This window comes from Rhamphochromis longiceps, linkage group LG19 (genome assembly GCF_057381845.1).
Source record: "Rhamphochromis longiceps isolate RC_006_pf linkage group LG19, R_longiceps_female_GT1.1, whole genome shotgun sequence".
Classification (NCBI taxonomy): Eukaryota; Metazoa; Chordata; class Actinopteri; order Cichliformes; family Cichlidae; genus Rhamphochromis; species Rhamphochromis longiceps.
In genome coordinates this window covers 32,743,224-32,767,641 of record NC_140575.1, presented here as the reverse complement: position 1 = coordinate 32,767,641, position 24,418 = coordinate 32,743,224, and the positions used below count along the sequence as shown (strand labels likewise).

The window sequence follows — 24,418 nt, the reverse complement described above, 5'->3', positions numbered from 1 at the left end:
CACTTACTCACACTCGTTGACGCATATTTATAGCAGCAGCATCACTGGGCTCAACGCTCAGCACACTCAGACCACAGCTGGTCCCCCAAAAAGAATGGGTGAAAGACAAAGCCACGTGCTCCCGCTGGCCGACCGCAGTCGGTCCTGTCTGGAGCGCTGTGGGTGACTGTGCGTAACCCCCCCTCGCTTCTTCTCCTCCTCGCAGTCGTGGACCATTCTTGGTGTGAGGAGAGCATGTCGTGACCTTGTTGTCATTTTTGGTGTCATGGATAGGGTTGTGCTGAAAACCTGAACAGCTGCACTCTTATGTTTTCAAGTTACATGAAGTCATCACACCATTATGGCATTAAACATGCAGGGTAGGGAAGCACCAGCATCCTCAACAACTAACGGGTATAGATACATCATGGAGAGATCTTCCAACTTTACGAGTACTGTATTTTGGGATTATATACATTTATCCAGCCTATTAAAGTAATTCATACCACCATCTATCCATCTGCTTTAAATTTAAGGATGTTTTGCACTGAATCTCATCTATAACTCAGTGCAGCTTCAAAAGCAACTCTCTTTCAAGTCTTTTATGTCCATCTCCGAGATTCTTAAAGCCTTATCAAGAAATGTGCAGACAACTTGACGCCTTGCTTGCCAGCAGCTGTCTGCTCACTCAGCCAGAAATCAAGCGGTGCCCTCGGACACCAACTGCAAGAGCTCCCCTAAGACCGGAGCCACAACTGGCCCGCTGAGCACGGGATGTGACTCAACAGCTCACAGAGCACATTCGCCACGAGCTCCAGGAAGCGCGCTCATCCAAGCTAATATCTGTAAAAACACGCCACATGATTGATTTCTGTAAAGACGCAGCGACCGCCAAGAACAATTACTCACGGCGCACAATACCTGACCCTGAAACCAGTCATCGTCAGTGACACGCAGCAGCCAAAGAGAAAGTGATGACTGCGCCTCAAGGTCGTGTCCAGCAGGGACGACTGCAGCCAAATCGTCTGCTGCAGAGGTCTGGTTCTGTTCAACCTCTGGGTCTTGTGTTTTAATAAATACATTTGATAGGAGATCCTCAAGGTCAGCTGTGAAGAAAAAAAAAAAAAAAAAAAAGGGAGGCTGGATCAGAATCTCATTATCATTGCAGACAAAAACTTACATACTTTGACTAAAAGGTTGAAACTCTGCCTGTTTAGCACAGCGAGAGAAATGTGTTTGTCCACAGAGGATGTGCCCAGTCTGAGAGGAACTGATCCAAGTACTTGAAGTTTGCTGCCACCTGCTGATGGTTGTACCCACAAAACACAGACACCTGTGCAACCTGTGCGACTCTAGTTTTCGTTTGTCATGTCACATACTATAACACAATCCAGACACAAAGAGCTGTATACAAAAGTGTTAAAGTTTATTTCAGAATGAAATACATATTTACAAGACACCTGGTTCACATAAAAACACAAGGTATAAAAATTCAATCTCAGTAATATTTCATAAGAGACAACTACATATACAAACATCTGGTTCGTCCTCTGGTCTTCCCTTTACGTTGAGCAGCTGCAGCACAGTACTTCATCATATCGTCCGCTGTAACTGTGGAACAGAGAAAATGTACAATTTACACACAAGTCGAGCGTGTTCATACAGACCTACCCCTACAGCTGCACCATTGCACACCTTGTAAATGACTTGAAATCCAACCTGATGGAACATAGTAATGAGGAAAAAAAATCCCAACTTCAATGACTGTACTGAAAGCATTGTGACCTACACAACAGTCCCACAAAAAAAAAACAAAAGACTATCCTGTTAAGCCCAATTTGCATGGGATCAGAATGACCGGGGAACCACAGATCTTACAATTATCCCCAACATGAGTTTCATAAAACACATTTGCATGTTTTAAAACAACTTGAAATTAATATTGGATTTCATCCATCAAATATTTTACTGCCCTCATTGATTTGTAGCTCTCTCTCTCTGAATCAGCTTCCTCAAATGTTTCCCCAAAACTTATAGAAACTTTCATGTTCCTCACCAATGCAGCCTTTCTAGTTCTGTAGTGAGAACGAGGCAGAAGGAAGGTGTGAAGAAAGCAGAGACACTGCAAAAGCCTTGACAATGACAACAATTTTACAAAGTTCTGTAAACGTATTGAACATTAAAAGACTGAAACATGCCACTTGTATTAATATTTAGACTCCTTAATTACATGGTTGATCCGGTCTCGCCACCTCAACCGCCACTCCCTCTAAAATGTTCACCGAGTCGGAAACAACTAAAACAAAGAGAGCTTAGGTCCCGAAGACTGTAAGTAGGATGTGTACGTTTTCATTTATACTAAATCCAACTCTTTCAAAAAAATAAATAATTTCACAAATTTCATTGTAACATATGTGTGGACTGATGAGCAGTGGCTGAGGCTCATAAAGCAGAGCGGGTCATTCAATAATCACAAGGTCGGTGAACCGATTCCCAGCTGCAGAAATGTTGCATCACGATGAGACTGAACTTTTATTGGTGTGCGAGAGCAAGAACGTGCTGTATGTCTAGAATAAAAGTACTGTACAAACATGTGTCTACAAGGGTAAATGCGGCATGCAGTGCAAAGCTCCTAGTGTGGTCAACAAGACTAGAGATGCGCAATGAAAATGCAATGCCTCGAGGAAACTGTTGTTGTGATTTGGCATTATACAAAAAACACTGAACTGAAATCATTTACCATGACGTGTCTTCAGTTTAGTGTGAACACAAAGGAAAGCCTTCAACAGATTGATAACAGCTTGAAGCCCACACATGTAAAGGCACATCTTCACTGCCATGGCAAGTGCTTTTCCAAAACACACCTAGTAACTACCTTGAGCATTTATACGAATTACATCTGAGCTGAGGATATCAGTCACGGATGCGCTTGGTTTTGGTAACTTTACTAGTTGCAGTTATATTATGACTTGTACATTTTATGTCTGGAAAGCAAACAAGCACGCTGTGAATCATAAGATAAAAACAGTGACTTAATTTTAAGGTTTTCAACTTAAACAATGGCTGACACATCTGACACTGAGCGAGAAGGAAAATCGACATGTGACTTACTCTATGATGGTGCAAACGGAGCAACAGAGGCTGGAGCACCCGGAGCACTGGCGGCTACAGGAGGAACACACCTGGCGCTCACACTGGGAGCACCGTGTTCTGGACCCCTGGCTCTTCTGACAGACACAGCAACGTGTAGCAGGCACCGGTGCACCTAAATAGCAGAGACATCCGTACAGTACAGTGAAACAAAGCATTTAGGAAAACATGCAGGTTAAAAGCAACCAAAGTAAGCATCCAAACATGCAATAATGCTGACATCTGCTGGTAGAAAGCATGAACTGAACCGACTATCTGTCATTTCTTTGAACTCAGAAACTTCAATGTCACTTTTTAAAGAGACTCAAGCCTGATAGGATAACTTCTTCGACCTGGTAGATCTTTTGGCTGCTCCCTTTAGGAGTGACCACAGCCTCCATCTCACCCCATCTCCGGCTGTCACACCAACCCTCTGCATGTCCTCCTTTACTACATACATTAATTTTCTCTATGGTTTTCCCCATTTTCTTTCTGCCTGATAACTCCCTGTTCAACATCCTTTTGTCCAATATATCCACTATTCCTCCTCTGAACACGTCCAAACCATCTCAGTCTTACCTCTCAACTGTGTCTCCAGAATGACCTACACATTTCTAATCTGCTACATCCTGGATGCTTCCAATTAAAATCTTAATGTCTTTAACTCTGCCACCTCCAGCTTGGCCTTCTGTTTTTGTGCCAGTGCCATTGTCTTACAGCACAGTAGGTCTCAATGCCGTCTTGTAAACCTTCCCTTTCACTCTTGCTGTTATCCTTCTGTCACAAATAACCCAACAGTCCACCCTGCCTTCACACTCTTCTTCACCTTTCTTGTGCACTGTCCATTGCTTTGGATGGTTGACCCCAGGAATTTAAAGTCATCCACCTTCTATTTATTTTACAGGAATTTTGTTGGACAAGTCATCAATAACACCAACATAATAAATGGAAGTTAAGTAGAAGCATTTATGCACCTGCCCCTTTCCTTATTTCACAAAACACACTTTTAAAACATATTACAGCTGAGTTTAACTAAACTTTATTCTGGATCATCTATGTAGACACTTTTCTTTACAGATATCATGCAGTTTTCATTAGGTTATAGGTTCAAAAAGACCACATACATGGACTTTTACTTTTGTTCCATTTACAAGAGGTTCAGTGTGTCACTAGATGTCACTGTTTTCACATGTATTTTGTTTACCTTTTGCTCAATAATCATATCTGCTTCCCATCTTATCATAAACTCTGGACTAAAGCACTCTGGCGATGGTCACACACCACACTGCACTGAAAACTGACTGGTTCGTCAGCTATCCTTGTTGGTTCAGTACTGAATAGTTTACTTTTCACACATTTAAACTAATTCTGCTTTTCATTTTTGCTTATCCTTTACTGGGTGCATCAACTACAGACTTCAAACTCTTCATCATCTGTTTCAGTTCAGGCTCACCTTGTGCACCACTTGTTTTTGTGAGTCTGCCATCATGTCCAATCAGCGTCTGGCCCCTCAGAAGCGTATGGCTGCATGCAGGGGGCTCATGCTCTACGGACTTCTCCTCTCCGGTCCATATTTTGCCCACCACTGCCTTGGCACCGTTGAAGAGTAGGTTTTTCGTCTTTTCTATGAGAAAATGGAAGCGGGGGCACTTACAGTTGAACCCAAGAAGCTAATGTTCATAGCAACAACAGCAGGCAAAGTTAATGAACAATGTAGGATCGATAGTGTAGTTTAACTATACACTCAAATACAATCAAAGTGACCTACGCGATTTGAAAACTAATATAAAAGGACGATATACTTGAAGCTAACAGCGCAAGCTTACCTAACAGGTATGTGCGCAACGATGATGCTAGCATTGGCTAACGGTGCAGCGAAGCCACACAGTACCCAGAAAGGTGGACTTACCGTATATTTCTTGCCTGTATTTGTTCCCAAACACGCCGTAATTATTCAGCTCCTGTTGCCCAATGTGTATTTTGTATTGGGAAGAAAATGTTTCCGGAAAAGGACAAGCTCGTTTCGTCATTTTGGTTGCTAAAAGTGCTGTACCTTACTCCCACGGAGGACCACACTTGTTTGTTGCGGGAAAAATGAAACGGAGGCAGACAGGAGCCAATCACAAGGACGTTTTACCGTCACGTGGGTGCTCATCCCCCGTTCCGGAAAGTGCGCCACTTTCCCACGTGACTAATGCTTTTCATGCTGCCTTCATGGACTGTCGTCAATGTTGTGTGTTACGGATTTTAATTTTAGAAATCAGAGTAAAAAAATCAATGTACAAATTAATTTATCTTTGTGATGGAGTCAATACAGTCCCAATGGACTCAGCTAACAGTAAATTAGTAATATATAGACAATTATATCATTTTTTGAAAACAGCAAGACTGGGCTCCAGAAATCAGATTATCATAAAACGTTTTCTTTATTGGATCATGGAAACACATCCACGTTTTTGATTTGCGATATGGCTATAAATGTATTTATAAATCCAATATTTTGACTCACAAAAACAGTGGGATATTTAACTACAACACAACAAACACAGTTAGCGTGGATCAAAGCTTATATGTTTGTTTATTATATAATGAAGTGAAGGTAACTTGGAGAAACATGCTTCAACATGACACACTGCCAGCGCTTCCATCAAGGGAAGGGGGTGGGATAAAGACTTAAAACATCTGGATCATGCACTCTCTGGACTTTCCAACGCCAACCCACTTGACTAAGAAGAGAGAAAAGAGCACAAAGAGTTTTGGTTATGTGTGAGAAAATTTATATTGAGATACACGAGTGTTATTTTCTCTCACACGTACTAGGAACTCCAATGTGGTTCTCAATGAAGCGGATGTAGTTTTGTGCCTTGACTGGGAGGTCATTCCACTTCCTAGCTGCTGAAGTGTCTGTCTTCCAACCTGGGAAGGTCTCATATTCAACCTCCACTTTCTGCAAAACGTCCATGTTGGCTTTGTGTTGAAAAGAAACCAGTTATTACCAACTCTTTAATCAGTCAGTCCTAAACAAAGACCATCAAATTAGGGAAATCGTTTACTCTTTTCCACAACCTGGAAAGTGGGGAATCCTCTTCCCGTTGAGTTTGTAGGCAACTCCAACTTTAATTTCATCCAGCACATCCAGAATGTCAAGTTTTGTCAAAGCAATGCTGTTGAATAGATGTCACATTTAACATGTGCGGTTAATCAGTGTCAGGCTGTGTGACGGTGCAGGAAAATGGCATGCTCGTGGGATAAAACACAAAAACCACAAAGCAGCAGATGAGCACCAGTCCTAATCACTCACGCAGTGAAACCATTAATCATGTGAGCATATCTGACGATGACCAGATCCAGCCAGCCGCAACGTCGCTTCCTTCCCGTGGTCACACCCACTTCGTGACCCCTCGTCTGCAGCAGCTCTCCTATTGCCTACAGAAATAAGCAAGAAATAAACATCTCTGCCTGTTATGATCCTAAAGATCTAAAAATAAATAAATAAAAATACATGCATATTAAGTACACCTGAAGTACACACAGCCGAGTACAATAAAACATCACGAGTTGGAGGATGCCCTTTGAACATCTTGACCTTAGTCCCTATGGCCTGTTCCCGTTACAGGTAACATTAACCCCAGCACACACAGTAAATATATCCTTAACTAAGAGTCTGACCCTAAATTTATCCCTGCGAACATGTGATCTGGAAAAGAGGTAAAGAGCCGTCTCTCACAAAATTTGACAGCTGCACTCAGTGAGAATACCCCCCCCCCCCTTCACACACAGGCCTGCCAGCCGTGCTGCCTGTGTGTCAGCTGGGGGATCACAAACAAACTGTATATGTCAAGCTGAATATCTGCGTGTTACATAACATGTCATGTGTCTCTTTTTACAATACACAGACCGTGAAGGCCAAAAGCCAAACGCGTGACAAGATTTGCCAAGTGCTGCTGCGATACCAGGCACTCACATTGAGCTGTTCGGTGGGGAAGGCTCCAATGCCGACTCTGGTCGTGTAGGCCTTCGCGACGCCAAACACGTCACCAATATTCATCGGAGGGATGCCGAGACCGGTGCATGCTCCTCCCACGGTGCAGTTTGATGATGTCACAAAAGGATATGTTCCTAGAGAGACAATTTTGTACATTACAGCAGCAGCGATTTCTTCCCTTTTCATCACCCATATCCAAAGTAAAGTGAAAAAAAAAGCAAAACAACAAAACTATTGCTATGGCTCCTACCAAAGTCGATGTCAAGCAGAGCAGCATTGGCCCCTTCAACCAGAATTTTCTTAGGGGGGCCATGAAGAGCTTCGTACATATAATAAACACCGTCTCTAACCATCGGCCGCAATCTCTCAGCGAATTCCTCCATGAAGCAAGAAAACAGAGATATGTCTCAGTGCTGGAAACAATAACAGACAGTCACTCAATAACATCACTCTTATCAGTTTCTACCTTTAGTTTTTTCAGCTGGTCCTCAACGTCAACCGTCAAGGATGGATACATGGACTGATACTGTTGGACGAGATTCTTGAATCTAAAGAGATTTACCAGAGGTGTTACCCATGACATATCACTGTATACAAATGGATTTGACTCCTCTGCCTGAGTTTTACACACCATTCCTACCTAGTAGAGAAGTCCTTGAAGTCACCCAGGAGATCACATACGCGTAGACCAGTGCGAGATGCTTTGCTGGAGTATGCAGGTCCAATGCCCTTCTTGGTAGTTCCAATGCTATTACGTAAAACAATGTGTGAGATCAGTGTTGTATTCAATAAATTATCGTGTTGCGTCCTTTGGGAAAGGGTCAGGCTGACTCTGAATGGTGTCCTGCCCTCCTCACTATCGCTACCCTTACTTCTTTCCTTCTTGCGCTTGTCTTTCAGTTTCCTGTAAGCCATCAACAACCTGGTGGAAATCGAACACTGTGGAGAGACAGAAAAAACGATCGATAAGATGCAACCTTGAAGAGATGAATTAAACGGGCTATATATATATATATATATATATATTTATTTATTTATTTATTTATTTATTTATTTAAACATGGAAACAAAGAACATCTTCATAGATGTACCGAGGTGAGCTCTGTCTGAGACAATGAGTCTCTTCTCCCAGCCTTTCAGACCTGGTCAGAGAATAGAAATCACATGATTACATGCTAATTTGAGTCCACACTAGTTTCACTCATTTCTGCTAAAAATACCTTTCTTGTCATTTTTATCCCCTTCTTCAAACAAACCAGGTAGATGTATAACTACTCCATTACCTAGAAGATGAAGGGAAAAAGCAAGTGAGGGTAAATATTTGAATAATAGTGCATCTCTGTAAATAATAGAAATTGAAGCCTTTACCAATAAGAGATATGCTTTTGGGGTTAATGATCCCACTGGGGAGAAGGTGGAAGTCGTACTCCTTCCCATCCACCACCACTGTGTGTCCTGCATTATTCCCGCCCTATGGATCAAAGAATGTTTATTATTAATAATTATAGTAACTGGCAATGAGCAAGACATACAATCAAACACCCAAGGCCACCTCATCACTTTTAGCCACACTAACATGCCCCGTCTGATTTTTATGAGGAGTGATAAGTGCCCTCTTTCCTGAGCTTTTCGAGCATCTATTTTAACTAACAGACTTGGCTGTTGCTGGTGGATCCTCCACTCTGTTCCCCCCTGGATAAGACCTGGCCTTCTCATGTATCATGTCAGCCTGAGAATGTGACCCCTGGAGCCCGGTGGGTTGGGCTCTCAAGCCTTCAGAACACAGGGTTCTAGTCCTGTCAGTAGTACAACACTGCAGGCTGTTGACAGCCTTCTCCGTGCCTGCTGGAGCTGAAGAGACCTCTTGACCGTTATGTGTCTTATGCAAGGCCGGGTCACAGACTGACCTGTCTGGACCTGTTTTTATTGATGATTTAATGCAATCAGAAAGAGTCAGTCAGAGGAAATTTACCCGAGGTGTTAGGTCGATTACAAGCATTAAAGAGTAGTCAGGGTTTCGAAAAAGTGCACTTATTCATGATGCCTGACAGTATTTAAGACATTCGTTTTGAGCTGTCACAGCTGCCTATTGCATATTTTAAATTCGTCACAAATATAAACACGTCGCTTTATTGTAGTGGGGAAAAATATCCACAGCTACACTCGCGTTAAATATACCGGAGGCGCGAGTGTTTTCGCTTTCGCACCTGTTGCACATTACCAGGCGCCAGCAAGTCACAGAATTTATCGTGAGATCACGAATTCATGCAAAAATACTCAGCAGCACCACTCACAGGCAAATCAAATCCACACGTTTACCTGACATCTGCAGACAATGTCAGCTTCGGTAGCCAGTAAATCCACGACCTTCCCTTTCCCCTCATCTCCCCATTGCGCACCGAGCACCACGGTCACTTTGTTCCCCGCGTCATTACGCGGTCGCTTCTGCCCGGTGGCAGCGGTTTGATTTGCGTTTTTTTGGTCTTTCCCCGACCAGCTGAGCGACATGGTGTTGCCTTGAGCCTGTCCGCCTCAAGAAGACCCAACTGTCTCCAAGAGCAGCATTGCCATATGTGTAACCGCATATCCGATGATGTCAGAGCCAGACGCACAGAAGTACGTAGCTGTGCTCAAACAAATCACCCCCAAAGCTGCTGAAGCACCGAGATAACAGTTTTTACACAACCGTCACGAAGGTGGAATTGCTTAAACATTACTTTTTGAGGCTTCTCTAACCGATTCAGATTGCCTCAATACCGCCATCTATGCGAATCAGACGATCAAAAACAGAACAGACGAACAGTATCTTCAATTTTATTAAAATATACCCAACATTAAAAGTTACAGTCCATTCTCGCTCTCCTTTATACGCATATATCCTGTCGCAGATCATTTGATTAACAAAGAAATTAAGACATAAGATTTGTATTATTTTATGATTCAATATCTCAAACCAAACACTGCATCTTTTTATGGGTGCTGCAAACATAAACAAAGCTTATAGCAAAAACACATTCACTGCATATTACAACAATTATACAAACATAAAGAACATTTAGCTTTTTTTCTCCCCCTCAAAATAGTCCTCATAAACACAAAAACCCTCCAGTTTACATAAAGTGACTCGGTAACGTGAAAACTAAGAGGAGAACTAAGGCTGATAGAGCTTTTGCCACTGTGGCACTCTCTTCCCCAAACATTAACTGCAGACTCAGTCGCTGTTTTAAAAAAAACAACAACTCAAAACTCATCTTTTTAAAACTGCTTTTGGTTAATTTTTTGCCTGTTTTATTTTCTCTTTTTAAATCTTTTTATGACTTGTAATCTTATGTGCAGCACTTTGTGATTCTGTCTTGAAAGGTGCTATAGAAATAAACATTTATTGAAGAAAAAAAAAAAAATCCCAGCCTCAGATGTGGTCGCTCTTCTTGGTCAGGATGAGGCTTCACAGAAGACTTCCACATCCTCCAATCAACATTATGGAATCCCAATAAAATAAACTGTTCTGAACTCCTGCTCGGAAGTCAGCATTTTCTTTTCCCTCTCGATTTTCTTTTTCTGGAGTCACCTAGAGAGAACAAATGCTCAAATCAATAGTGCGAATGAAAGCGTGTACTTTAATACCTTTCACAGTTATTTCTGTAAGCGACACTGCCGGCTCAAAGGCCCTTGGCAGAGAGGCGCTTTGCTTGCAAACACTATTATTGGCTTAGAGATGCCCAGAGTTTGAGTTAATTTTTTTAATACATTTTATATCATGTACAGTATGTTTAATTAAAGTTTAATTAACAAAACAGCTTACAAGAAGCACACGAGACTGTTAGCAGGTTAAATCGTTGCAGATTCAGAGAATGGACAAGAATATATGGAGGAAGAAGAAGAGGACACAAAAGTGACAGCTTTCATGAAATAACTGTCCACAATGGCTTCACAGAGACTCCACAAACGGCAAGGCTGTTTGAGATCAGAAAACTTAATTTCAATAGATTAACCACTAATTAAAGATGAGTTATTATTGCACAAGACAATACTTTTATTTTGCCCCCCGGCTCAAGTTTAACAGATATCACAAACCCCAAGAGTTTAGCCCGACAACCAGCTAAACTGGGAGAGCGTTAAGAGAGACGGCCGTGTGTTAAAAGTCGGACAACACAGACAAATGAGATCCAGATTCCAGTTAGACCAACAGATGACGTGTTATTTGGAACAAAAGCTCTGACGATGATTGAGTTAATTTCCGGCTTACGGTTTGCCATCCCATCGACTTGACCTACCTCACTGCAACACACAGCCTGTTTTATGTTTAGTGTGTCCTTTCCCACTGTTACCTTGTGTTTCAGAACGGAAAACAGAACATTCAAACAAAAAGGGACCACAGGTTTTAAAAAATCCATTCAGTATTCAATCTTCAAGACAAATGCTGCACGCTGCATTCATACTATTTAATTTAAATGATATGTATTCATGTAAAATATTTATGCACATATAGTAAAATAGCCCATACATAAGATATAAAATGTTAAATGGAATAAAAACAACACTAACAGAGGATTCGCTTTAAGAAACGTCAAGAGGCTAGCATTCCAGAGATGGCCTTTATTGAAGTGAATGGATAGGTTACCTTGATTACTCTTCTTTTTGTTTCGTTTAAAGAGCTTCATCTGTTTCTTTGGGTCTGGCTTAAGGGCTTCGGACACAGATGCCAGATCTTCTGGTTCCAGTGCATCTTGGACGTCGCATTGCACGATGCCTTCATCGAGCGTAATCAGGCTCTTTTTGGGGTCTGCAAGTTTGCAACTATCGACCTCGTCTTGGCCAGACGTTTTCGCCCCCGTGTACGCGGTCTCCTCGTGCCACTTCTCTTGCCCTACAGTCTCTGGTAAATGGCTTGGTTTATTAGTAGTTTTTCCTTTCCCCTCTCCCATAATATCGCTTTCCATGCTCCGCTTTGTGTCCGTACTTGGAATTTCTTTGACATGAACGTTTACGCTAAGATCCGTTGGCTGCTCGGGGGCCGGGCTGGGTGTGTCGTCAAACGTAGCCTCCAGCAGGTCAGAGTCTGAGAGGGATGAAGGACTGATGACGCTGGTCTCTGCTGAATCTAGTGAAAAGCCATTTGTGGGGAGGCATGGTTGGTGGTCCCCTTTAACCTGAGACTGAGCTTGAGTCACATCTATGGGTGATGCTGCATCTTTCTCTGGCTGCAGAGATGTAGGTCTTCCCAGGAGTGCCGCTGGAGCCGTCTTTCCTGGGAGTGTGCTTGGAGGTGCGGCTGTGCCGTCGTGCACTGCATTCAGCTGAGGAGCCGGCAGAGTCCCTTCTGACGGGCTTATAAAGCCGTTCACCTCGCCCGTGCTGTTGTGGCGACCCTCTGTCCGAGACGCGGTAGGAGCGGAAATGGTGGCCATGTCGACGGCTTCTTCGCCTACAGACTTCACACTTGATCCTGGGGGACAGAACAGCCGATCAGTTAACAGAATTAACATCTGAAGTTAGGGGATGTTCTGCAGCGAGCAATGAGACAGGACGACTAGAGGCTCTCCATAAAAAGAAATGCTCACATGGGCTCCACAAAGCAAAAAACAAAAACAAACAAAAAGCAATGGCGCTAACTTAGCGAGACGGGAGGCGGTGCAGAAGCACAAATAATCCAACAAGGCAGTTTTGTGGCTCGCGGTTAAGCGGATCAGGAGCGGAGCTAGGAACTGCGGATGGAGACCACGGCCTCGTATCCTTACCATGTGGGCAGGTATCCCTACGCATTTCACTAGAAGGGAGGCTTTCCGAATCGCACCTTGGCCGGGTCTTTCTGAGGCTGAAACCTTTTCTGATGTCCGCCAGGAGGTTTTCTATGATGCAGCCGTCGTTCTGCGGCACAAAACCTTTCTTGACTAAAAAGAAGGGCACAAAGAGGACATGGGAAACACGATAGTCACATCACATCTTGTTCAAAATTTTCTAGTACAGTAGAAGAACACAGCGCTCTTCACAACTTACTTATTTTCCCATTCTCTCCTTTCTGTCTCTTGGACTCTTCCTCTGCCAGCTGCTTCTTTCTCTTCTCAGCCTTGGCCACCTGTTCTGTCCGAGTTTTGTTTTCCTGTTATCATTAAGGAAGGATTTCACTATCTCGCAAGTACAAAATGTACATAGCAGTTTGTCTTTGTGTCATTTGGGCCGTAGCATATTAACATGTCTTAGTTTTTCACAGTTTATTGATACAAATGTTACAAACAAAACACTACCTCCCATACACAAGAGGAAGATTTAACAGTGCCAAGTACACACACACACACACACACACACACACACACACACACACACACACTCTTAAGATTGTCTCATAATGCTTGACATCAACCAAAGCGGCCTCTGACCTTCAGCGCCTTGATGAAGAGTCCTCGGAAAGTCCTGATGGTACCGAAGAGTTCCTCCAGTGACAGCTGATTGGCATCTTCACATAAATAGACAGCCAGTTCACCCTTTTTCGTCTCAATCGCGGCGAATCTCTCGTTTAATTCTCCGAACAACTCCAGATTTGCCTGCAGCAGAGAGAGAGAAGCATTTGGGATGTGGATCCAGCTGCCAAGAAAACAGTGCCGAGTTATGCAGTTTTGCAGCCATTTGGAGAAAAAGCAAAGATTGACATTTTACCTCGAGAACTTTTGCATACTGCTCCTTCACCTCCTCCGCAGAGTTGGAGACTTTCTTGGCTGTCTCATTCAGCCGTTTGAGTAACGCACTGGCTTCTGACTGAACAGAGTCCAGGTTAATTCTGAGGAGCAAGGGTGACAAGCGCCAAGTGTTAGAAATCTTTGACAAAATAGTTGAAGAAAAAAAATTAAGACTAAGTTTGCATGAAAGATTTCCATACCCTGCTGCCTTTTCACATATGGCTATTTCATCCGGTAGAGCCAACAGCTCTGGGTGGTTTGCCTCTGCTTCCTTTGCAAAACAAGCCATGCAATGGGTGATTAAACAATTTCATGACCGAGGAGAAAAAAACCCCCAAAAGACACTGCAGTAGCTGCTGGCCGGTTTGCGTACCTCCAGGATGTGATGAAGCAGCGTAATGCGGCTCTTGTTGGCCTTGGTTTCTGTGAGCTTGAGCAGGGAGCTAATCTTGAACCCCTCGGCGTTCCCAGTGTGACTTCCCTGAAAGTGGACCAGTGATTAAAAATGCAAACTGTCTAAATGTCAGCTCAACTGACGGAGAAATGAGGGATGAGGTTCTTACATAGTTGAGAAAATTTCCCACGTCGAGGATGAGCCTGCAAAAACTGGGCATGAGCGTGCTCGTTCTAAGAGCTGGGAAACCAGTGACATTGTGTTAACATATAAGACATATTTTAAGCTAGCCAATTAAAACAAAGTTCACCCTTAATCAAATTTCCTTATTTTTCCACAATCAGGCCTGTTGTGCTATTTTCATAAATGATGTCCCAGTTATTTAGCAAATAGACAAGCTTCGTTGTGCAGGAACTTTTTTCTTGCTTAAGTGAATGCATCGTCATCACTGAACAGAAGGAAGCCCACATCCATCCCCACGTGAAGCATGCGCCTGTGACAGATAACAGGACGTAAACATTAATGATACTCCTCTCACCTGGGCTGTAATGCCATCTACTCGCATTAAGCTGGTGGATATATTCATCCATCTACTCAATTTCCTTCCTCCCCAAACCACTGCCTTATCCTCTTCCTGAGGCACTCCCAAGCCAGCTGAGACACATAATGTCTCCAGTGTGTCCCGGGCTTTCTCCCTGTTGGATATGCCCAAAACGTCTTCACCTAGGAGGCGACCGGATAGCATCGTAGTCAGACACCCACTCACCTCAGCTGGCTGTGGAGGAGTGAACGCGGATGACTACGTTCCTCACCTGTACAAACAGTGCTCAGTCATGACAACATGATGCGGATGGACTAATCAAGCTGACAGCTTCGCCTTCACACTCAGCTCTTTCTTCACCATAACAGACTAACACACTGCCCGCATCACCGCATATCGTGCAGCAAATCCATTTGCCAATCCTGCACTCCTCCACTCACGAACTAAACCTGTAAATACGTGAACTCCTCCACATGAGACGATAGCTCAGCTCCACCCTTTTCCTGGCGGAGGATCGTGGGCTTCACTCTGTCTCACTTGGCTTCAAGCCACCTCGGAGATGGATGTGGTGGCTAGAAGTGCTCAATAAAACACACATTGTGCAAAAAGCCAGCATGATTCGGAGAATGCAGAGCCAGACACCCTTCCAGGTGTAGATGGCTCGGTAAAGAGAGAAAATAGTTCCCACACAAAACTGCTCAAAATAAGAATTATGGATTTGGTTTTTTTTTGAGTAGCTGCATCATGATTTCTGGAAAGAGACGTTGCAGTTGCACAAATCCAACATTTTCTGCTTTGAATATCCTCAAGGCAAGTGCCATGTGCTTTCATTGGAGTCAAGAGTTCAACAGATACACTGATGAAAAGCCAGAAAACTGATTTTAAGGTGAACCCCTCCCTTAAGAATTATAGCTGAATGCATGCGAACACAGGTGAGGGACTAAGGTTTACTTACAGTGGCAGGCCTCCTCCATAAGCTTGACTTTAGGTTTGAGCATCTCCAACACTGATGCAGTTTCCTCGCACAAAAGCATGCACTCAATCCTCAACTGATAACTGAAGAGAAGAGCGAGAAGAGAAGAAGTCACGCACACGGCAGCCACGCAAGCAACACTTAAAGCAGAAATAAACTTAAAAGAAGGGGGGGGGGGGGGGTTACCACGGCACAGTAAGGAGAGCGGTGTAGAAGCGATCGACGTTTGCCAGCTTGTCTTTCTCTCCCTGGTAGGACTTCAGATTCTCCATCTACGTGAAAACACAAAGCACTGACTCAGACAAAGCACCATCATTCTCAAGCAGGGCCTTAATTGGCAGATAAAAACACTCGAGGTAAGGATGTTGGCAGCACAAACCTCATGCTTCTCTGGCAGGAGCTTAAGCAGCTGTTTTAGCACCTCCACGTCAAACCGAGTCCGATCCCCACTCTGGATCATGCCCACAAACTCCTCGTTTGTGCTGGACGGAGAGAACATAAAAGGTAGAAACACGAGCAAAACGCATCAAATCACAAAAGTGTGTTTGATATCTCACCATTTGAACTGCTTGAGGAATATATTCACGTTCAAGCTTTTCTTTGGGTCGATGAACGTGATCTATAAAAAGGTGGGTGGAGAAGGGGGGTGTAAGAGAACAAAAACAGGATTACTGATTGTTCGCCTCTGCTTATTAGCAGTGTTTTTCTGAGTGTTTCTGCTCCGAGGAGCACCGTCGAGAGCTGACCAAGCACACCTCTTTAGGCTCCTTCTTGACAGGAGCAGCTGCCCCCTTGTCTTTGTGTTCGGCCACCGGGAGGCAGAACAGCTGCTCGATGCTGCTGTAGTCGGGCTCGTGAGGAGGCGGCTCTTTCTGAACCGAGGCCCACATGGAGTGACCATCTGTGTGCACGAAGGAAAAGAGTAACCCGTCATGAGCTTGTGCGGCTCCACTTTTGTACGGACATTGTGCCAAGTGATCATCTCTCTCCTTCCAGAAACTTGAGGGAAGCCTTCGACACCCACATTAATTAACACCCAATTTTGGATGGTTTAACAACTCAGAGCGCTATTCATGTCAGCGCTCCACTCCCATCAACTGTCCACTACACAGATGGCAGCAGCCAATGCCTTTGCTTAAATTCCTCATAATTATTGCTATTTAAAAATGTGGGACCTATACTGTATGAGCTGATAATACAGATTTATGCAACAGAAGAATTAGTATGAGATTTGACAGTTATTAAGATTAAAATAAAAAATTTTAAAAAATGGAGGTTTTATCCGCTTACCAGTAACAGTGCGAAGTTTCTGCCAGTTGAGCTTCTTCATCCTCAGAGTGGGACAGCGGCTTGTCTTTGAGGGCGCGCTGCAGCCCAGGGCCAGGCTACTCTGGGCCACAATCATGCCTGTTGGAGGTGGAGGCGGAGGAGGCATGCCGGGTAAAGGTGGAGGCGGTGGTGGCCCACCACCCATCCCTGGTAAGGGCGGGGGAGGAGGGGGGACCCCTGGTCCAAAGGGCAGAGGAGGTGGTGGTGGTGGTGGGGGAGCCATTCCAGGCAATGGAGGAGGTGGCGGGGGACCAGCAAACCCTCCAGGTAGCGGTGGAGGAGGTGGCGGCGGTGGTGGTGGCGGGCACTGCTTAGAGGGCGGTAGAGGGGGTGGTGGGGGTGGCGGTGGAACAGAGGTACACAGTGGCCTTTTAGGGGACGGTGTGCTTTTGTTTGGCTTCTCCGTGTACGGGTGATCCAGCTCCGTCTGCACAGCCTTATCCACTTTGACCCGCAGTCCGTCCACCTCGTGCCGATCGTCGCAGCTTTTTCTTTTAAAAACCATCAGCCGCTGCATGATCTTCTCACAGGACTCCATCTGAGCTGCAGCACAAAACCAGAAAACACACACACGATGTGAATTAGCTTCCCACTCTACAACAGAAGCTTTCAGCCATCCTAACACCGGCTCCCTGCCTTTCATCTCAAGGCGATCTATATGCCTGAATAATCACTCGTCTTCACCATGTGGCCACTAAGCAGCCATTAGCCTCTTTTAAAGTGTTGATCTGGAGTGAAAGCATTGTTGCTGCTGTGCTGACTCACAGTCCTGGGCGAGCAGTATGGCTCTGTTAGTGATGGCCTCCAGAGCCAGCCAGATGTCAGGGCGCCCTGGTCCCAGCACCAGCAACGTCTGCAGGATGGACAACAGCTGGAGAGAGGCTGGGGAGCTGCTCACCTGCACACAAACACCCACAAGAACATTAAGCTTGATAATTTGCACAAGGATAATAAGGTATTTTAATCTGTAGCTTATTAACAGATCCCTCTCTTTACTGTGACACTTCTGAGAGAAAAGCCGCATTCATGCAGTGTTCTGCTTGATGGACTATATTTTTTATTAGGAGGAGTTGACAGAGCCATTTCAATAGGCTTTTCTCACCTTGTTAAAAAGTGTAGTAAAAACCTCCAGGTGATTACTCATATCAATGCCCCCATACACTCGCAGGAGCTCTTCCTCATCTTCAGCCATCGCCTCTTCAAAAGCTTCGCACTGAATAATCAAGTCTTCATCCTCCTGCTCCCTGCAAACGCACACACGCGTATTACAGTCATAGCTCGGTTCATAGTTTAGTTCAGTCCCATTTTCAGTGTTTTTTCCTTAAAAAGTTCTGACAAGGACCTTTGATCCAATTTATGCCATTAATGGAAATACATCACAAAACTATTTTTCTAAAAGCACCATTTCACTTGCGGTGATTATAGCTTTTAAAAAGGAACCTTTAAAAATGTACCTCAGCGACTTTATTGCGGAAATTAAGAGGCTGAAAAAAATAATCAAATGTGAACACCAGAAGGATGGCTCACCTCAGCTTTGGCAGAACATCAAGTAACTGAAGCCCTGCAAGCAAAATAACACAAAATGACACAGCTCCGAGTAAAACAACAAGAAATCATGAAATGTCTTACAAACAGTGTCGCCTGCCGCCACACAGGACTATATGTTAGTTTGGGGGGAAATTCCAGGAAGTCAGGGTGAACAATCAGAAAGGAGGCGTGGCCAATCAGGTGGCTGATTGGTCCAAACCAATTGGACCAATCAGGTGGCTGATTGGTCCAAAACTAATATGCTGGGGGAGAGAAGCTATGGGATATTTCTCAAACCATCATGAATGTGGTGCTCTTCAGGAAGCTTGGCGGTTAACACTTGTTCCTCATTTAAAATAACTGTTAACTTAGTCAAAGGTTAAACCAGTGTTTGCACAGAATATACACTAGTGGCCCTCAGAGGAAACGGCCTACTCTGCATTCAAGGTTTAATGCTGCCCAATTATTCTGAGAGTGGTGATATTTTCATTTCTGCTGATTTGTGGTGCAAAATGAATGAATTACACCATCTAATAAAGGCTTGAATTTATTTATTTTTTAATTCTCAGGCATTTTGTAAAAGTGAGAATGAGGCCAGGAGACATATTCTTAGTCAGACCCAGTGACAGATATATTCGTATGAGCGCTCCTGCCCATGGCCTGCTTTCCCCCTTTGTATTCACTTTGAGCTAACAGTTTACCCACAGCGTCACCTTTTCCTATAACAGGACAGTAAAGGAATTAACTGTTGAGGAGCAGCCAAACCTACCGATGAACTCCTTTCTCATCCTATCCCGCTGCCTGAGGTCCTCTGTCCCAAAGATGAGAGCGTTGATGACACTGAGGAGCGTGACCATGTAAGGGACGTTATCTGTGGCCTGGAGCTCGTTCATAATCACGCTGAAGCGATACTGCTGTGTCTTTACGCCCTGAAGGAGAAACCACATTTGAGATGTGAGAGGAAAGTCAGAATGGAGCTCTGCTAACTTTTCTACAGGTTTAATCTGCTTGCCTTGTAATGTTCCAGGGCGTCAAGTGCCAGCCGATGACCGTCCAGAGAGAACATGCTGAGGGCTGCAAGAAGCTCAAACACCTGCTTCTTCACCATGGTGTTGGAGGTGTCCAACGCTGTGTAGCATAATGATTGCACACATCAGCAAAGGATGAATTCTCCTATTTTCCATATCAGTTTTCCTTAAAATAATTCCCCCGTGTCTACTCTTTCCGCTTTGTGTCCAGACCTAAAGTAAAAGGATTGTTTTGCCGTCTTTGAGGCAACACTACTTGAACTTTGCCCTCTAAAGATCTGTTGCTGTACTGTAGATAAATATGTGTCTGTAGGTGGGGAAATCCAATATTCACAGCACACTGTCACATTACAAATTCAGGGATGTCCCGAAGCGACCCTTAATGACTCATGTCTGCATGTTAAAGCTGAGGACATGCCTGGAAAATTCAGCTTGACAGAATGAGTCACAGAGAACCCTTTAATCATGTGAGCTATGACCACTTTAACACAATATTACAAATGTTACATAAAACACGAAAAAAAAAGGTCAAATCTCCTGCCATTAAAGAGGAGACGGCTTTATTTGAAAGAACTTTTAACAATGAAATATCTGGAACGTTTATTTCCATGTGAGACTGAGCAGAGGCATCAACACGACACTGGGAAAGCGCATTTGTGGTCAACCTTGGGAGAGCTTCCGAATGTATCCCTCGTTTTCTATGATGAAGTGAATCCCCGCCGTCGAGTTCATCACTGCTCGGACGCAGCTGACGCAGGTGAGCTGCAGGAGAGCATCTGCAATGCGAGAGCATCCGCGCCCGGAGAGACGGTCCAGGGCCTCCAGGAGGAGATCCAGCCCGCTTAACTCCAGGAACTGCACCATCCATGTCTGATCGCTGCCTTCCAGGCGACGCTTTAGCCCAGAGTAGTTGACGACAGTGGGGACTTGGAGCAGTCTGATGCACAGCTCTGGATCAGAATTCTCCAGGTTGGCTTCCTGCTGAGTGTCAGAGTCCTGCGAGGAACCCAGGCGATCCCTGACCGCCGCCCACTTCTTTTTCCCATCTGATTTTCCAGACATTGCTGCTGTATAAACTGCAGGTGGGGAGAAAAAAAGAGAAACATTTACAGTTCTGCAAGTGCTGTACAGATGAAGCGAAACAGCTCTCAGGAAATTCTGCAAGTTGGTAGCGTGCCGATACCGCCTGCCTGCTTGCGCCGACATGCTGTAATCTTGTGTGGCAGAGGGCTATCATTGTTATCCAAACCACAGAAAACAGGCCAAAACTATTCTTTATCGAAAGCAGAATGGAAAACGACAGCTTTGCACTTTAGAAACGAGTAAAAGATACGTCAGCGGCCATCACCAGCTCTGCCAAACATTCCATCTTAATCCTGCTTGAGCGAGTCTGACTGCCAGCTCATCAGAACTCTGCACAAAGCCAGGCTTGATGCTATTTGGATAACCTGTTCAGTATTTTCAACAACAATAAATTAAATGCCAAGTTAGCTGGAATTAAACTGCAACGTTTGGGAGGCGTGCTTGTGAAGAGCTGATACAAAGACGGAAGCTCACGCACTGATGGGCACACACGATCCCTAAAAGTCGCCTTTTTCTGGTGTATTTTCCCATCAGTGCAATCCCCACTTTCACCAATCCGTCTCAACCAGAGCCTCGAAATAAATAACACAGGCACATTCCTACACACGGAGAAAGTCAACAGGGTAAGAGTTTAATCCAAAAAAGGGGAAAACTTTGCCCCGAAAGTCTAAAAATACTTTGTTTCCAAACTTGAAGTTGCAATATTAGCTGCTCCACCACAAGAAGGCTCCTGTGTCCCCAGTTGTTGATTTTACACTTGGCACGGAAAGGATATACAAACGAGACAACGGAGCGAGCACGGAGAAACAATGCAGGGCAAAAAAGGTCAGGAAAGGAAAACGGCCAGGAAGGAATTCCAGCCTTCACCAGTCCTCTTTATCAACCTAAGCAACAACATAAGGCTCTGCTTTCTGCATGTTAGATGCTCTGTAAACGAAACTGCTTGCAAATGTCTTCGCTGACTCCTATAAGTGGGTATTTTCTCTGAGAACAAAGCTGCTGTCTTGTGAAACATCCTCCAAATTGAATTTCAATCCGCTCTGCGGAGTCAAGGTAAAAATGAAGCCTTTCTTTTCTCACTTTTTTTCTCTCCTGGCAAAGCATTTGTCACTTCTGACTGCAGCATTTCAGTCCTGCTGCCAGTGTGAGAGTGTTACCGTGGCAGCAAGCAGCCAGACAATGGTCTTTTACAATAGGCCTTCTCAATGCTCTTCAAAGGGCCGTGTTCATCAGTCACAAAATGGATGCATGCTCCCTAACCCCCTTCCTCCTCCTCTTTCTCAGGCTAATAAGACTTATGGCCACTAATCCTTTACACACTTTCTGATTCAGAGGTACAGCTTGCTCTCATTTCCAAAGTAACTGGAGAACAAAAGTTGCAAATTGACGCCTGTAAACGGGAGAATTTTCACAGTCATGAATACTGTGAAGTTACTGGGAGTCATTAAAATGCGCTGAGAATTTTGTTAAGTGGATTCCACAGCTGACTCACACACTTCCAAAGAGAGGCTGGTGTGTAGAAAAAGCGTGCCGCGACTTGGCATGACTTGGCAGCACAGTTTGGGGACTTTTCAGAAGGGAAGGAAAGGACTTTCCTGGGAGAGGAAGCTTGGCTTGTGATAAATACACTGGTGGTATGACAGCTCCAGTTCCTCCTTTGATGCTTTAGTTTCATTTCTAAGGAGTGCTTTCCGACTTAAGACACATTCTATCCAAGCACAAATATCTGGGCTACATGCTGAGCAACATCAGAGATGATGTGTAGGGAAACAACACATGCAATTCAAAAATGATCGTATAGTACAAAAAGTCTGAAATCAGTAAAAAGGCTGCTGAAGTTTCACGTAAAAAGTGCTCACTTGGTTGATCAGGTGACTAAGATGCCAAAAGACGGTGTCAAAACAGCGTCATTAGTGTGCCCAAACATCCTGCCTGGAGAATTTCCACTGTGTCATTCCACTTTGCTTTCTCTGCACTTTCCTGTGTGCTCTCTACTCCTCTATCAATTAAAGCCAACAAAAAGTCTATACTTGTTTGCAAGTCATACACCCACCCACCTGATTAAATCTACAGTGTTGATGTCAGACACAGGCCCTCCAAATCCAGCATTTCTCAATAAAAGAAATCAGTGCTTATCAAGACTTATTCATTCGTTCAAATTCAGATTTCTATTTATAGAAAATTACAGTTTTTTTTCTACTTCAGACACAAAGCTTTTAGATGCCAACCCAGAATCTCCCTGAACTCCCGTTTCCCATTACCTGACTGATCAAAAGCCATTCACGCGCAGTAGATAAGCAACTATAAAGGAACAACAAATAAAAGGAAAAAAGGCGACACACCTTTTAGTGGTGCATAATAAAAAGAAAAGAAGTAAGATAGCTGCTTAAATTCCTATGTAGATCTAGCAGTTTAGTTACGTCGAGTGATCCTCTGGTTAACTGCTCCTCAGCACTAATGTTTGCAGCATATTCTTTTCTGCACTCCTCAAACATAAGCCACTTTCATTTTCCGACCTTGTCTGCCAGAACATGTACCACTAATAGCAGGCTGATTCACTGCATCAGGACAAACCTACTCACCGGTCCTCTGGTTTAGCCGCCTACACAAGCAGCCCACTGCTACAGTACAACCTCAACACTTGTGAACATGCAGGGACATCTCCACTGACTTATTTCCTCAGAAGCATATGCACAGATTCTGTGTGCAGGGCCATGTATGACAGTAATCACAAACAGTAAATAAACAATATACAGTCTACTGAGACACCAGATTGAGCAGAAATTGTATGAAATTTGAGACTATTTCATTTAAACACTGAAACTACGGCTGAAATCACGTAAATCCCTTTATGGATGATGTTAATTAGAGTTTGAGTATTTACAAATAATTAAGCGTTAATCCACACTTTAATAATCTTGTTGCCCCCCCCACTCCACTCTGTATTTACATAATGATTATTGCAGCAGAGCACATCTGGTGCTCGTTTAAGGAGCATCCACATCCACACCTCCTCTGATTGTCTTTCCGCTTTTCGAGGGAGTGACAGGCATGCCTGTAAAGTCTTCAAGCGCATTCTGGAGTTAAAACGCAATTCAGTGTTAGTGTGGCCCCAGACTGACCGCGCACGTAACATCGGCATTTTTGACTAAAGCCACGCGTGACAACCCGCGATGTCCAAGTTACAGCCTTGAAACTGCAGCTGGACATTTTTGGCCAAACTGTTTTGTTTTCCAGCCTTTCAGCCTCTCTGGCAGCGCGGCTTTTAAAGGGACAGCCTGTTACTACCTCCACACTGTCACTTTGAGAGCCTGCATTGCACACTGCTCCATTATTACCGACCGTTTGCGCTGCGATTTTCCCACATATCAGGAAACATAACGGGACTTAGTCACCTCAGAGTGGCGAGAAAAACACGCAAGAAAACACATTGATAACAGCATCTACCGTCACATCACATATAGGCGCTCAAAACGGCGTCGCACTATTACAGATCACCTATCGGCTGAGTGTGATGCCTTACCTGCCTTTATTCCATTAATATAACTACACCTCAAAAATCGCGTCCTCGGCAGTGTCTCGTTTAGGGGGGCGCTTTGCAGTCATCCAGACTCTCATTACTGAGGAAAAAAGACGAGACGAGGACCTCTAAAATATCGGCACTGTGCGGCAGGTCAGTCCTTCATGGTATGCGATGGTCCCTTTCAAGTCGCTACAGCCCCTCTGCTTCCACACAGTTGTGAAACAGCGACGGTGTCAAAGCAGCGTCATTAGTG

The 24,418-nt window shown here is 44.2% G+C and overlaps 3 protein-coding genes across 8 annotated transcripts; all 3 read right to left on the bottom strand.

Annotated features, from left to right (window-relative positions):
* Positions 1-1,384: 1,384 nt before the first annotated feature.
* siva1 (SIVA1, apoptosis-inducing factor) lies at positions 1,385-5,214 on the bottom strand. Its single transcript, XM_085390989.1, has 4 exons — positions 5,018-5,214; positions 4,562-4,732; positions 3,091-3,244; positions 1,385-1,590 (listed from the first exon to the last, which is right to left on the bottom strand). Exons 1-4 carry the CDS (start codon positions 5,136-5,138, stop codon positions 1,542-1,544), a joined length of 495 nt encoding a protein of 164 aa, XP_085247115.1. The 5' UTR covers positions 5,139-5,214; the 3' UTR covers positions 1,385-1,541.
* A 296-nt stretch (positions 5,215-5,510) lies between these two features.
* Positions 5,511-9,661, bottom strand: adss1 (adenylosuccinate synthase 1). Its single transcript, XM_085391892.1, has 13 exons — positions 9,413-9,661; positions 8,462-8,564; positions 8,314-8,376; positions 8,185-8,235; positions 7,966-8,032; positions 7,734-7,841; positions 7,560-7,641; positions 7,344-7,470; positions 7,073-7,227; positions 6,410-6,534; positions 6,175-6,272; positions 5,926-6,075; positions 5,511-5,834 (listed from the first exon to the last, which is right to left on the bottom strand). Exons 1-13 carry the CDS (start codon positions 9,599-9,601, stop codon positions 5,782-5,784), a joined length of 1,371 nt encoding a protein of 456 aa, XP_085248018.1. The 5' UTR covers positions 9,602-9,661; the 3' UTR covers positions 5,511-5,781.
* Positions 9,662-9,891: 230 nt separating this feature from the next.
* LOC146647196 (inverted formin-2) lies at positions 9,892-24,367 on the bottom strand. 6 transcript variants are annotated; one of them, XM_085391887.1, is made up of 23 exons: positions 24,166-24,367; positions 20,225-20,635; positions 19,544-19,659; positions 19,301-19,460; positions 18,532-18,565; positions 18,107-18,248; positions 17,770-17,902; positions 16,966-17,547; positions 16,431-16,576; positions 16,233-16,294; positions 16,055-16,157; positions 15,862-15,947; positions 15,658-15,758; positions 14,331-14,401; positions 14,141-14,248; positions 13,968-14,038; positions 13,748-13,868; positions 13,471-13,635; positions 13,091-13,193; positions 12,832-12,984; positions 11,715-12,539; positions 11,368-11,421; positions 9,892-10,661 (listed from the first exon to the last, which is right to left on the bottom strand). In XM_085391887.1, exons 2-22 carry the CDS (start codon positions 20,619-20,621, stop codon positions 11,369-11,371), a joined length of 3,732 nt encoding a protein of 1,243 aa, XP_085248013.1. In that variant the 5' UTR covers positions 20,622-20,635; positions 24,166-24,367; the 3' UTR covers positions 9,892-10,661; position 11,368. The 6 variants fall into 6 exon arrangements, 5 of the variants coding, with proteins under 5 accessions (XP_085248013.1, XP_085248014.1, XP_085248011.1 ...); XR_014908838.1 differs by having other exon boundaries at positions 11,368-12,539; XM_085391888.1 differs by lacking the exon at positions 11,368-11,421.
* Positions 24,368-24,418: the final 51 nt, after the last annotated feature.

Excerpts from the sequence above, each read along its gene's own strand:
- siva1 (XM_085390989.1), bottom strand. The coding sequence starts at position 5,138 with ATGACGAAACGAGCTTGTCCTTTTCCGGAAACATTTTCTTCCCAATAC. Across the intron at positions 4,733-5,017 it reads ATACAGGCAAGAAATATACG|AAAAGACGAAAAACCTACTC; the intron begins GTAAGTCCACCT and ends ATTTTCTCATAG. Across the intron at positions 3,245-4,561 it reads AAAAACAAGTGGTGCACAAG|GTGCACCGGTGCCTGCTACA; the intron begins GTGAGCCTGAAC and ends TCTGCTATTTAG.
- adss1 (XM_085391892.1), bottom strand. The coding sequence starts at position 9,601 with ATGTCGCTCAGCTGGTCGGGGAAAGACCAAAAAAACGCAAATCAAACC. Across the intron at positions 7,471-7,559 it reads ACCAGCTGAAAAAACTAAAG|GAATTCGCTGAGAGATTGCG; the intron begins GTAGAAACTGAT and ends TGCTTCATGGAG. Across the intron at positions 6,273-6,409 it reads ATGATTAATGGTTTCACTGC|CATTGCTTTGACAAAACTTG; the intron begins GTGAGTGATTAG and ends TCTATTCAACAG.
- LOC146647196 (XM_085391885.1), bottom strand. The coding sequence starts at position 20,621 with ATGTCTGGAAAATCAGATGGGAAAAAGAAGTGGGCGGCGGTCAGGGAT. Across the intron at positions 16,577-16,965 it reads GAAACTTCGCACTGTTACTG|ATGGTCACTCCATGTGGGCC; the intron begins GTAAGCGGATAA and ends TCGTGCACACAG. Across the intron at positions 12,985-13,090 it reads AGGAGAGAATGGGAAAATAA|TCAAGAAAGGTTTTGTGCCG; the intron begins GTAAGTTGTGAA and ends CCTTCTTTTTAG.